Here is a 15,000-nt window from a genome sequence, read left to right as displayed (position 1 = left end):
AAAATATTACCAGCGACAGTGACATGGTGTGAACCACTGACTCACCTCGATCAGAAGTGAATCCTTAAAAAACCATTAAAATCAAGAGTACATGTGGGTGAATTGATAGGAGTATCCGACAACGAGCTGAATGATCGGCAACTCGCATCTCGTCACCAGTTACACGTGACTCTAACCAATAGAGTTTTCCTGGGTGTATAATAGAATTTATTGATATAAGAAATGGACATCTCTGACAACTGATTTGAAGTATTGAATTCTATTAGTGCAGCATTCGTAAAAAAGCGAGAATGATAATAATAATAATGAAGGCTAAGACTCTGGTCGTGTCACAAATAAGGATTTTTGACATTGGAAACTGACAAATCGCACGCTTATGGTCATCAATGTTGGATTAAGAGTTCAATCGCGAATAGAAGCGGTCGAAATGGGCTTTCTTCGAAAGATTTCTGGAGCAACGTTACTCGAAAGGGTGCATAGCTTAGAGATGAAGGAATCTCTCCAGGTCAACCTGTTACTTCTCCGCATCGGGAGATCAAAGCTTCAGTACTGCGGACATGTGATTAGAATTCTACTGGAAAGAATCACAAGACGGATTCTTCAACTCGAACCAACCGGAAGACGAAACTTAGGAGTAGACCAAGATCGAGATGGTTGATAATAATTACAGTCTCAGTTGGTTTTACATGGGAACCCATCAGGAAAGTGTAATCGATGGTTGCTTCTGATAGGATCCTATGAAGGAGGTGCTTGAGGACTCTACTCACACGACTTTCTAGGAATAATGGTGGTGGTGGTGGGGGGGGGGTGAGGAGAAAAATAGAAGGATGGATGAAAAGTTTGAAGTATCATTCTTACAACAAAAGTCGTTCCAAGACCATCGCAAAAAAGAAACCATAAAGAAAAGAAAAAAAAATCTAATCAAAAATTAAATATGTTTTCACAAAGATAAATACAGTCTCTAACATTTTCTTCGAAAAAATGATTAAACATGAACACATAAAATTTTTTGTGGCATTCAAATTGTAACAGACCATACTTGTTCATTGGCAAACAGTTATAGTTTCTTTTCAACACATTGAATGCCAAACTAATGAACCTAACTCTCTGTTTCATGACTAATTAGCAACACTAATTGTTTGTTGAAATATTTGGTTCGTTAAAGGCGGCGAGCTGGCAGAAACGTTTGTACGCCGGGCGAAATGCGTAGCCGTATTTCGTCTGCCGTTCTGAGTTCAAATTCCGCCGAGGTCGACTTTGCCTTTCATCCTTTCGGGGTCGATAAATTAAGTACCAGTTACGCACTGGGGTCGATATAATCGACTTAATCCGTTTGTTTGTCCTTGTTTGTCCTCTCTCTGTGTTTAGCCTCTTGTGGGTAGTAAAAAAATAGGTATTTCGCCTGCCGCTACGTTCTGAGTTCAAATTCCGCCGAGGTCGTTTTTGCCTTTCATCCTTTCGGGGTCGATTAAATAAGTACCAGCTGCATACTGTGGTCGATCTAATCAACTGGTCTCCTCCCCCAAAATGTCGGGCCTTGTGCCTAGAGTAGAAAAGGATATTTGGTTCGTTATTATTATTGAATATTGTTTCAGAATATTTATTTCCGGTGATATTTGTTACTTTTTTGTTGTCTAAAAGAAAAGAAGAATCATTTTAATTTTAGCGAGATTTCAATAAAAATAAATATATACAGTAATCCCTCGGCTATCGCGGCTGTTATAAATGCAAAGCGACAACACAGAGGAATTGATGTATTTTTTTATCGATCTCCAATCGCACACCGCTAGGTTATTTTATCGATCCCTTTGGTGAACCGCTAAGTTATTTTATCTATCTCGATTGGCGAATAGCTAAGTTATTCTAAGATTAGACACCTGTTGCCCGATTTCAATCTAATTTTTAAGATGGTTAAGTTGAAGCGGATTTGTAATTTAAGCGCTGAAATCTAATTTTTTATAAATGGGAGAGAGATAGATAAAGATAGAGATTAAGTGAAAACGAGCGAGAGTCCGAAGGAAAGGAAGAGTAGGAGAGTGGGAAAGTGAGAAAAGAGAGAGAAACAAAGAGGGAGAATGTGGCGATAAGAAGCAGAAAGGAAGCAACAGAAAGTAACAACCACACCCTCACCCGCGCGTAGAGCGGGTCATCTTAAACTAGTCTTAAATAATAAACCGCGATAGGTGAATCGCCATAAGGCGAGGGATTACTGTAATCTCATATTTATTTATATTTTGTGTCGTTGTGAAATTGACTCACGGTGGCCTTTTTATTAGTTTAGGATGAAGGGTGAATGAATAGGTTTCATTATTATCTAACAATAACTACCTCATACTCAGACAAGAATTCGTCGTTTCTCATATAGGTAAAAGTGAATGAAATATCCACTGATATTGCAAATAGCTACTCAGCTGATTAAAAATACGTAATTGCGGCTAGGACTTAATTAAAATGATGTGTGCGTGGCTGTGTGGCAAGAAGTTCGTTTCCCAACCGCATAGTTCTGGGTTCAGTCCCACTGCGTGGCTCTTTAAGCAAGTGTCTTCTACTGTAGCCTCCCCTTGACCATAGCTCTTGTGAGTGAATTCGGTAGACGGAAACTGAAAGAGGTCGGTCGCGCGCGTCAGTGTTTGTCCCCCACCACTGCTTGACAACTGGTGTTGATGCGTTTCAGCCCTCGCAACCTAGCGGTTCGGCAAAAGAGATCGATAGAATAAGTACCAAGTTTAAAAAAAATACCGAGGTCGATTCGTTTGGCTAAAATTCTTCAAGATAGTGCTCCAGCCTGGCCACAGTCTGATGACTGAAATGAGTAAAAGATAAAAGGTCTCTCCAGTCATTTGATTGTCAACCATGACGCCCCTAGAATCGTAGAAGAAATAAAGACCCCCAAGGAAAGCGGTTTGACCTGGTTCTGATGACAACAGTAACAAAATCCAAAAGAATTTGTAAATGTGGATATTTGTTTTGTAGAGGAGAAAAGTTTGATGAGTGAAACATAGTTCAGCAAAAGCATTATGTAGTGGCCAATAAACTTGAAAGAAGAAAATAGGTAAAATGGTTGGGAAAGGAAGAGGATACGGAAGGAATGACATTGAATGAATGATGTTGGTAGTGAGGGGTGGAATATGGAGAAGGAGTGCTGAGAAAGAAGTGGATGATGTGAGGGATTTGTAGCGAGTCAGTAAAGATCTATTACGTCACGGCATAGTTCAGTTGTGCTGTGGCAGATTCCGGCCAATCAGAGCTGGAGGCGTATGAATAAAACGGCAATGATCTGCCTTACCAGGAGGAACTCACTACAGCAGAGAAGCAGCAGTTTCAAACCAGTCGCGGATTTGACGGCGTAGAAGCAACATCGCTTTCTTCGACATGTCACACTTTCTGTTTCCACCACCAACTACACGCAACTCATTTGGTTAATATTGGCTTCCACTCTGCCTCATATAAACCTCAGTGTATATAGTAAGTCATGTAACAGGTTGATTGAAATGGAGTGTGGAATGAGTTAACTCTTTAGCATTCAGAATACTCTGTCAAATGTAATACATATTCATCCATATTGATTTGAACTAATCATGCATTATCTTGTAGCTTTGAGATTTTATTGGTGTGATTTTTTGTTTCTTTTATGACATGGCTGGATAGGCATGAGAGGCTAAATCTGTCCAGTTTGAACATTAAGCAGGGAGAAAATATTTGGCCAGATATCGCCGGTTTAAATACTAAAGGCTTAAAGTGGTAAAAGGAAAGGTCGGTAAATGTGAGGTAACCAGTGACGTGAATATAGAGAAAAACAAACAAAAAGCAACGAACTGAGGGGAAGTAAATGACGGGGATCGGGGAGGAGGGGGTGGAGAAATTGGAAGAAATATAGGCGTGTATTTATGCCCCAGGGAGTTGAAATTCTTTCATGGCCTTTCTTCCTCACTTCATGTGTCTCTCATTAATCGTGATTTTCTTCTCTCATTCTCTTTCTGTCCGTACCTTTTAACCTATTCACTGTTTTTTTTTTCATTTCTGCCGGCCATCACGTGTCTGTTTTGTCGAGAACGTCACACTTTTTCTCTTACAATTGGACTTGTCATCAAAATATTAAAGAAAACAAACACCTCTTTTGTTAACACATACAATTGATCAGGAGCCAAGATTCCTGATTGGTCAAAATAACATACGTAACAATAGTGAAACTAAAATGACGTTGCTACATAAGCTGTTTTCTAGATTGCTGGGAAAACAGCAATCATTAGGGGCTAATCATTAGGGGTGCAAAATGAAGATGCGAAATTACTAACCTTAAAGGAATGAAAAAATAAATATGGGGAGTCGGTTACGGTGAGAACGAGAATCTAAAGAGGCGTGCATAATTACGGATGGCAGACTTGTTTGTGTGTACTAGCTGAAAATGAGATCTGCATCTTGGGCAAGCAAATGTTCAGTGGAAGTGGCGCTGTAAGATGTGTTTTCATACAAGTGAGTCTGTAGAAAATGAACGTTGCGTGAGTTTTCATCCAATTAGGTCAGCAGGAAAGTAAAATAGATATTAGTATGGATTGCTTTCGTGCTACTACATGCTTTAAATATATGCTAAGTCAGAGAGTAAAAGTGAAAACTGTAGACGGCAAAAGTTCTGATATTCAACTGTAAAACGTGTGTCGTCACGTTTATTGCATCTATATTCATGCAAACGTGTATGTGCGCGTGTAAAACAAATCAAGACCGAGTCCACAATGATTACATTCGAGAAAAGAAAATGTAAGGAAAATTTGTTGTTGGATGGTCGACAAGGAAAAGACATGTTTCAAAAAAGTTAATGCGTTGAAATGATTAACTGCAATTCAAATAAAAATAAACATTGCTTGTGTGCGTCAGGAATTACTTACTGATTTTGGTGTTTCTTGGTTTTGCTCGAAGAATGTTGAGAGAGAGTTATTCCATATTTGTCATATTCTCAGTTTTTGAGCCGCCTGGAGCAAGAGATGGTGGCACAGCTGTTGTCCTGCTGATTTGGTCAACTGTCCGTTTGGTTAGTTATTGTTGCATTGTAGTTGGTTTGAGGTATTTCTCGCCGAGGCGAAACAATAAACATACGCAGTGTTTCCCAATCAGAAAACTGTAATTCTAATAAAAGATTCTCTGTCTAAAAGTTTTCAGATCTCAAACGGTAGGTTTATTCATAACTCTCAAATCAGAAGCGTGGAAAGTTTGTTCAAAAGTCGAAGTTACTTCTTGTAAGAAATTAAAAGATTATTCCTAAAAATAAGAAAAAGTATGAATTCTATTTTCCCCTAAATAACAACAAAAAAAAAAAAAAAAGAAAGGTCTTTTCTGATCTTGTTGGTAGAATAACGGCTTTTGAATTAGGCACAAGAGCAGCTCTTTATGATGGGAGGTAATGAGTCAATTACATCGATCTCAGTATTGGATTGGAGCCTCATATTACCGTTCCTGGAATGAGGTAAAACAATGACTTTGAACTCAGTAAGGTGCAAGAACACATGCCATAAGGCATTTGAATTCTAACTATTCTGCCAGCTTGCTGCCTTTATTGGAAGAATAATGCACTTATAAATTGTACTGTACTCACAGCTTTTGAGTAGAAGTCAATGGAGGACAGAATTCAAGTGTATAATATAACATTAAAAATTCCTCAGCGAAAATGATATTATATCATTTACAACGTCAACCGTTGAAAAGTTTATATAAATATATTTGCGAAAATCTATTTTAAGTCAGTAAAGCGAGCAGCCACATCAAAGTGGAAGATGAATGTTTCTACTAGTTTAACCCCAGGCAGATTCTCAGCCTGCTGGTTTTCGGGGCACCAAGGAAAATGTAAAAATGTGTGTGTGTGTGTGCGTGTAGTGAAGGCGTGTGTGTGTGTGTGTAGTGAAGGAGTGTGTGTGTAGTGAAGGAGTATGTTTGTGTGTGTGTGTAGTGAAGGAATATGTGTGTAGTGAAGTAGTATGTGTGTGTGTGTAGTGAAGGAGTATGTGTGTGTGTGTGTGTGTAGTGAAGGGGTATGTGTGTGTGTGTGTAGTGAAGGAGTGTGTATATGTAGTGAAGGAGTGTGTATGTGTGTGTGTGTAGTGATGGAGTGTGTGTGTGTAGTGAAGGAGTGTGTGTGTGTAGTGAAGGAGTGTGTGTGAAGGAGTGTGTGTGAAGGCGCGCGCGGGTATAGTGAAGGCATGTGCATACGCATGTGTGCGTGTGTGTGTGTAGTGAAAGCGTCTGTGTGTGTGTAGTGAAGACTTAGTGGTTAGGGTATTTGGCTGACGATCGTAAGGTTGTGAGTTCAATTCCCAGCGCGGTGTGCTGCGTCCTTGAGCAAGACACTTTATTTCACGTTACCTCAGTCCACTTAACGGGTAAAAGTGAGTTAATGCGTTGTAATTCAAAGGAAGTAGCCATTTCACATTCTGTGTCCCACTGAATCTACCCGAGAACTTCGTTAAGGGTACGCGTGTCTGTGGAGTACTCAGCCACTTGCACGTTAATTTCATGAGAAGGCTGTTCTGTTGATCGGATCAACTGGAACCCTCATCGTCGTCACCGACGGAGATTCAGACGTGTGCGTGTTCGCACGTCTTTGAATTTGCAAAATGCCGTTTGGATAATGTGCGTAGAAACTTTTATATGTTCATGGAATTTATTGTATTGTAGAATCAGATCTATGAAATCAGACAGTAGTCAGCCGGAAAAATAGATAACGTATCTGCTTTTAAACTGGTGAAAATTATTCTGCAGAGGTTAAAATTTGAAGAAAAATTTACTGCCAGCGTAATAAAGAAGAGACTTAGAGAGAGAGAGAGAGAGAGAGAGAGAGAGAGAGAGAGAGAGAGAGAGAGAGAGAGAGAGAGAGAGAGAGAGAGAGAGAGAGAGAGAGAGAGAGAGAGAGAGAGAGAGAGAGAGAGAGAGAGAGAGAGAGGGTTTATAGAGTGTGAAAGAATGCGTAGCTATGGCTGTTGGTGCGAGAAAGAGTGAAATTTGTACCAAAGCGAATGAGTCAAGTGAGCAAAAAGATTTTCAACTTGCTTAATATAAGCCCGCAAAAAGTTCAGCATATTAGTTTCTCATTGGCCAAAATAACACACGTGACGACTGCGGATCTAAGATGATCACGTGTTTTGTTTAACGTGTTAAAATGACTCACGGAATTTCTGATACTTTCATCGTTTTAGAGTGGGGAAAATAAAATACCAGTCACGTACTAGGGCTGAATTTAATATTCACAACCCATACCATCATGGAAAGCGGACGTTAAACGATGATGATGATGATGATGACGATGAAGATCCAAGACATAAACGGAATTACAAGAGCAGACATAAATCTTCAGAAAGTTGATTTTATTTTAGAACCCAATCTCTTCAAAATTTTACAGGATCAATAGATAAATAGATCGATATATACAGAACGATAGAGAGGAAGATATACAAATTGAAAGAAAGCGATTTACAAATATGAAATTGTGGTAGATAGTTCGATATATCGGCTAATATGTAGTTAGGTAGCTAAATAGATAAATATGTATATAGATTGTTTATTTATTTATTTATTTATTTATTTATTTATTTATAAACAGGAAAAGAGAAATAAAAGGAAGGCGAGAGAGAGAGAGAGAAGAGAGAAAGAGAGAGAGAGAGAGAAAAGAACTGAAATAAATTTTTTGTTAAAAATTCATTTAAAATGTGTTTTGTTTTTAATAATGTTCAGTATTTTTGTAATAATCAATTTGTCCTTTGCCTTCGTTCATTGGAATATCTAATCCTTCAGAAGGAAAACGCCTAACTTTTTCCTGAGACATAGAATGTTCTTCAGGATGACGAATATGATAAAGTTCCTCTGGACTCGACGCAGACAGAATCGGGGTGGTAAAGTTGTAAACTTGACTAGACTCTACTCGCGAAGTCAACGAGCCAACGCTAACCGTGTTGTTTGGAACGAATGAAGATTTCGGAGAAATGGACGGGAATTGGCCAAGAATTTGACCGTTCTGGCTGGTAGACATAGGGTTCTTTCCGTTTACCAATTTAAATGACATACCACTTTTACAAGAGATTGGATAACCTGGGATCAACGTGAAACCGGTGAACAGCTCTTGAGTAGGGAGTAAATCTCCCCGAATCGTATAAATATCGTGTCTGTTGCCGATGTCATCACAGCACTCTGTGCTCAGTATATAATACTCACCATCTTCATCTCCTGGTTTCACGCTGACAGCGAAAGTAATGTAGTCGAGGACTAATTCGCATTTATCTCTGAGTACTCCCAGTTCTCCATACCGAAGGGAAATGCCGTCTATTTGAACAGATTTATTTTGGCTAACGTTCTTCAAAAAGTATGTTTGGGAGTCGTTGCTCGCCGCCCATATTTCAATGTAATTCCTCGACATGCATTGATCATTGAGGAAAACGTCTGCATTCTTACTGCGTCCCACCAACAGGCGCTGATCAACTTTCTTAATGATAGGGCTTTTGGGGAGAAACGATCGAATTCCGTCCGGCATGCAACGAGCTTCATATTTCAGGCACAAATGGCTCAAGTTAGTTTTTTCTGGCTCTACTTCGTTTTTCGTTGATCTTTCAGTCGTGGACAAATCTGTATCGACAAGAGTGGCACCTAAAACGGGAAGAAAAAGAAAACGGAACCATTAAACAATAAAAATACATCGTTGTTATATTATTTATAATATATAATGGGTGGTAACAGAACATTAGAATCATGGAATAAATACCTTAAAGATATTGAAATTCTTTCCCCCATAGTCTTAGATATATTCCATTCTTATTTTGTAGATGATAAAATATACCAAATGGCTTACAGACCAGAAATTTATGAGACATTTTTTTATTTGTTAAACGGAATAAATTACCATTTTAGATTCACCTATACCAACGTTTTACTAATTTGAGGTCCTGATTCTATGAGAAACCATTAATTTATTTATGATTGAACCAACAAGAGAATAGTTACCAGTGCCAGAAGGCTAACTGGTGCCTGAAGTTCAACCTAATATGGTTTCCCTTTATCCTTCTATTATCTGACAAGGTATTAAAACACAGTATGTGTTGAACGTGAATGTATATTTTTCCCCAAGCCATTCTCAGGCTGTGAAGGCACATGGCTAAGTGGTTAGGGTGTTGCAGTCACGATTACAAGATCATGAATTCGATTCCCAGACTGTGTTCTTGAGCAAAACACTTCATCTCACGTCGTTCCAGTTCATTCAGCCGTAGGCGAGTAACCGTGTCAGTGACTGACGTTTCATCCAGGGAAAAATGTGATCTCAGTCACTTATAAGCCATAGAAACTGAGTAACCAGTCTTTTGAGCCCTAGGATTCAAAATAGTCATGTTCACCCCCTGGCCAGACATCACAACTATAGCTTGTCTTTATTTTATTCATTTAAATCTAAACAACAACATGAGCCATATTCTTTAATTAGAATTAGGGCAACAAGAAACATTAAAAAATTTTCAACATTTATTCATTTATAAATAAGTAAAAAAAAACACAGTTATAATTTATGTTCCTCAGTAAATGCGGCATCGCGAAAAAGCTCTGTGATATTTCCTCCGTTTGATGCCATTAGCATCTGTTCATATTATTTAATGGTTAAACCCGGAGAGCTGATACTCCCAGAAAGAGAATCAAATGGATGGAATAATAAGACAGTTGCTTTGAAGAACAGGTGTAGAGAACGATTTTCGATCCCGAAAGTTACATGCCAACGTCCATAAAACACACACACACGCTCTCACACACACAAGTACGCACGCACGCACGCACGCACGCACGCACACACACGCACGTACACACGCACGCACGCACACACACACACACACACAGATATACACATACACACACACTCAGATACGCGCACACATGTGAGCATATAGGTGAAAAAACAAGGTGGAGAAAAATAATACTCGAATACGAAAGGTAGAACAAAATATGGTGTTCGATTGAAAAGCTGAAAAACCTCAGTCTGTCGCTCTGAGTCTGACAGAGCCGACCACCAGACGGGAGTGAACGTTTGGAACAATACAATGGTTTTCAATGGTTTTAATTGGTGCAGTGAAAAACATTGACACGGGTTCGCGGCAGCATACAGAAGGGGCAATAAACAAAGGCTTAAATCAAATATAAACTATCCAAACATTTGAGGATCTAAAAGCTTTCGTAAGAGTTCTCTCTTTTACAGACGAAACCTCCAGCTTCTATATCCAGATTATAAATTTCACATATTTATACCAATAATAATCTGTGTACTTGGCTTTGTGAGTAAATGCCTAAGTGACAATATGGATAAGCTAATGTTTTCAGAGAAAGAAATCAACCGATTAACTCTCACATTACAAATACAATGTGTAAGTGGAACAATAAAAATATGCGAGACTTTTCTCAAGTTTAAAATAGGACATTGTTTTTGTTATCTACAATTCAACGATGGAGCTTTCTATCTTTGTTAGAAACCAGCTCCTCCCTAAGGGGAAGAATTTAAATAATTAAAAACAGATGGTAACATACATTGATACATGCATACATTCATGCATGCATACATGTTGACTACTGACTCGTAGGCGAGTATGACCATCACTCAGGAATTAAACTTATCGCAAATGTTAAAGAGAATGGCTGTCAGTAATGCCCGTGCTGAAATTTGAAGTCAACAACAGCTTGCACAACACCGATAAGACTCTCACCCAAGTAAAAGCAAGATCTCCGGCTTTGCAATGAGGCAGGAATTATTTCGGAATCTCCTTCTCGAAGAAAAATGGTCTAAACAAAGACTAAGAGTCTCTCACTCCCAGCTTTTGGGTGGCCGTTGACTCCACTGAGTTCATCTGTCCTTTGACATACATACATACATACATACATACATACATACATACATACATACATACATACATACATACATACATACATGCACACATATATACGATATGTAACAAACTGCCTTTGTACTAATCGTGAGAAGTTAGAGTTCTCAAAACCAGAAACGAGAAACTAATTAAAAGAGTACAGATACAAGCCATCAATAGAACTGTCAAAATAAGTAAAACTTTCCAAATGTTTAGCATTTAAGCACATTTGCACATGTCTAAGGACATATAATTAAGGGAGTCTTGGGTCTAGGTTAGAAACTGACTCTTTCACAGAAATCTAAAAATATAAACTAAATAATATATAAGATAATAATAATATAATATAACATAATATTATATATATATATATATATATCTCTATATAAACGGCAGTTTGTCTGTGCGTGTTTCTGTGTGTCTGTTTGCTTGTACCCTCACTCTGACCACGGCTTTCAACCGATTCTGATGAAACTTGACACACACATAGCCCAATGTCATAATTCAAAACTAACGCAGCGATAATTTTGTAAAGTTCCCCCAGTTCTGAAAAAAATCGATAAATTCGACATGGGGTCGAGAATCAGAAACACAAACCACAAACTGTCTAGGGGACGCAACTCCACCTTTTTTAACTCTAAAAAAAAAATTACCATCATTTTTTCCCATTTTTTGGCTATAACTCTCTAAAAATGCTTTATAGTTATTTTCCTTACAAACCTGAGCAACGCCGGGCGATACTGCTAGTATATATATAAAATATAATAATAATAATAATAATAATAATAATAATAATAATAATAATAATAATAGTAATAATAATAATAATAATAATAATAATAATAAATGCCCTGATGCAGTCCCAGACAGTGGCTGTCATGGCTTCTGATCTTAACTGATTGGAAGTGTTATCATGTACATTGTTTTGTCTTCGTATAAAAGATGGGCTACAGCAAATATTCTGCTCAATACCACAGATTTGCTTGTCAGTTGTTTGACCGTAACCAGTTGAGCATGTCCCTTAGTGGCTGACGATATGTGCATCTCTGATCACGAGCGGAAGTAGTGGGGGAGCATCATAGCCATGTGTTGAGAAGGATTCTTTGGGGTTTGAATAGTTCACCTCTGGAAACATGGGTGGTTCTTTCAACATCCTTAAACAACCCTTATTCAGGGACCGTTTGAGCGGGATGGGTTACTCGATCTGAAGAAAATTCTAACTGGGCCCCACCTGCAAGGTCATGTGCTGTTTATCTTGATATGAGATCACCATATCGCGCACATATGGTTGTGATGCATGTGCCTGGTGTACCTTTATCAGACGGGTAGTCATGATGGGTATATTGGGCTTCGTATATTTTACCCCAGTGTCACTTTGATGGCATGCACTGCTCTCTCACTCAATAATAATAATAATAATAATAGTAATAATAATAATATCTAACCTAGAGCCATGGCTTTCACATTGCAATTTCAACAACATCAGTAGGACTGTTGTGTATATGTACAAGTATTTGGCATTAGTGCACATGCAGATTTGTATGTCAGACATGTACAAATGTGCTTAAAAGCTAAACATTTGGAGAGTTTTACATATTTTGACAGTTCTAGTGATGGCTTGTATCTGCACTCTTTTAATTAGTGCATGCATAATAGGCTGGATATTGTTGCTTGGGACAGATAAGAAAATGTATGTATCGTCATAGAGATCAGCTGCCCCGTTGATGTGAATATTTCTTCAGAAGTCAAAGAGAAAGTGGATAACTATAGACAATTTGCGGTTTCTGTAACCCGATTATAAATTTGCAGTTATACTAATTATGACTGGCGTACTTGGTTTTGTGAGTAAATGCCTAAATGACAATCTGGATTAACGAGGGTTTTCAGAAAAAGAAATCAACCAGTTAATCTGCACATTACAAATATATTCTGTAAGCGGAACAGTAAGAATATGCAAGACATTTGTCAAGTTTAAAATGTGACATTGTTATTGTTATCAACATTCCAACAGCAGAGCTTTGTGTCTTTGTTAGAAACCAGATTCTTTCCTTACAGGAAGATTTCAGATAATTAAAAATAAAAGAGAAAACACACACACACACACACACACACACACACACACACACACACACACACACACACACATGTCTATGTAAATATATTCAGACATAGAATGAGTTTTCGGACGCTATATGATAAATCGGACTAAAAATCATTTAAAAATTTAATTTTTGTATTTGGTTTGCAAGATTCTTTATGTGAATTCGTGTGTTGAAGTATATTTCGTTGTGTCTGGGAAGAGTCTTTCTGTTTTAATGTCTTATTAATTAATACCGATTCAATTTCCACTCATTTACTTATTTAATTTTTATTTCTAAAATATGCAGCTTCAATAACGGACAGTCAACAACAATTGAAGAGGTTGGAAGAAGTAACAGAAATTTTAGAAAAAAAAAAAAAAAAGTAAATTAGGGGAAATTGAGCCGGTGAGTGCGTTAATTAATAAGGCATTAAAACAGAATGATTCTCCCCAGACGCAACAAAATGTCTTTTAATATTTACTTTTATTAAGGCGGTGAGCTGGCAGAATCGTTAGCATGCCGGGTAAAATGTCTTTACGTTCTGAGTGCAAATTCCACCGAGGTCGACTTTGCCTTTCATCCTTTCAAGATCAATTAAAATAAGTACCAGTTGAAAACTGGGGTCGATGTAAACGACATACCTCCGCCCCAAAAATTTCTGGCCTTGTACCAAAATTTGAAACCAAATTTTACTTGTATTTCTTGACGTTCAGTCGAAAAATAATGGGGATCATTATGCAATAATAAACACATATATTGGTTATGTTTCACTTCTTTAGTATTCATTTGTAAGTAGGGTGGTGAACTAGCAGAATTGTTAGAATACTGGACTAAATGATTAGCGATATTTCTTCCAGCTTTATGTTTTGAGTTCAAATGCAACCGAAGTCGCGGTTGTCTTTCATCCTTTCAGGGTGTAAGCTGAGCGCTGGGATTTATGTAATCGATTAGGCTCTCCACAAAAAAAAGAAAAAAAATTGAGGCTTTGTGCCAATAGTAAAAATAATTATATATTTGTCAATTAGCTATTTAACCAATTAATTAAACGACTGATTAATCATTCTTTTGTCGCTATTCGCTGTGACATGCCTTTGGTGAAATCGTTTGACTTAATGGTTCGGGTATTCGGCTCACGATCACCTTATGTCATTTCATAACGGCTACCTCTGATGAGTGTAGGTTACATAATCGGACTGTTACTTAACACACCGTTGAACCCCTAGTGTGAAACCGATTGGTAAGATCGGCTGCAATGGATATATAACTGTACACTTCGATTAATACACACACACCACACACACACATATATATGGTGCTAGGAAAATGTGGTCTCAGAATATATATATATATATATATATATATATATATATATATATATATATATATACGCATACATATATATGAAGAGTGTAGGCTCGAAACGTAAAAGACTATTTCACCTTCCTGAGTATTAAACTAAGACACCTGTCTGTTGTTTATACACCTGTCTTCGTCTTTGTTTTCTGCAAAATTTCAACTCCGTATACATACATACATACATACATACATATATATATATATAATATATATATTATATATATATATTATATATATATATAGATATATATATACACACACACATATATATATATGCACACACACACACACACACACGCACACACATATATATAGTTAATCCAAACAAGAAAGCAAAAAAAAAAACAACATCGCGAGGACGTGGAACAAATATAGTATTATTGGACGCTCAGGAAAGAAGGAAAGAAGGAGGGTTTAACGTTATATATATATATATATATATATATATATATATATATATAATATATATATATATATATAATATATATATACATACACATATATATAAATATATATACCTACATATATATATATAAATATATATATATCTGTCGTATTGACTGGCGTGTAATATCTAAATACTATCTCGTTCAGTATAATATACATAAATATTATGTTTGTATGGATATTCCTTCCTTCCTTCCTCCTCGAGTCATGCGGCCTCATAAGGGCCGGTTTTCTAGTTTCCATGGCAT

General features: G+C 37.3%; 2 protein-coding genes across 5 annotated transcripts in view; both read right to left on the bottom strand.

Moving 5' to 3' along the window:
* Positions 1 to 5,129, bottom strand: part of LOC115213238 (meiosis-specific with OB domain-containing protein-like) — a 46,557-nt gene extending 41,428 nt beyond the window's left edge. Inside the window, exon 1 of the mRNA XM_036503918.1 lies at positions 4,884 to 5,129. The gene's annotated coding sequence lies outside the window, so the exon portion shown is untranslated. The remainder of the gene's footprint in view (positions 1 to 4,883) is intronic.
* Positions 5,130 to 7,332: 2,203 nt separating this feature from the next.
* The window catches only part of LOC118763929, a 38,768-nt gene continuing 31,100 nt past the window's right edge, over positions 7,333 to 15,000 (bottom strand). For all 4 annotated transcript variants that reach the window (XM_036503914.1, XM_036503917.1, XM_036503915.1 and 1 more), the window contains one exon: positions 7,333 to 8,622. In XM_036503914.1, coding sequence (XP_036359807.1) covers positions 7,703 to 8,622 — 920 coding nt within the window. In that variant the 3' untranslated portion in view covers positions 7,333 to 7,702. The remainder of the gene's footprint in view (positions 8,623 to 15,000) is intronic.

This window comes from Octopus sinensis, linkage group LG6, assembly GCF_006345805.1.
Source record: "Octopus sinensis linkage group LG6, ASM634580v1, whole genome shotgun sequence".
Classification (NCBI taxonomy): Eukaryota; Metazoa; Mollusca; class Cephalopoda; order Octopoda; family Octopodidae; genus Octopus; species Octopus sinensis.
The sequence above is the reverse complement of the archived record's forward strand: the minus strand, read 5'-3'. Positions and strand labels throughout refer to the sequence as shown.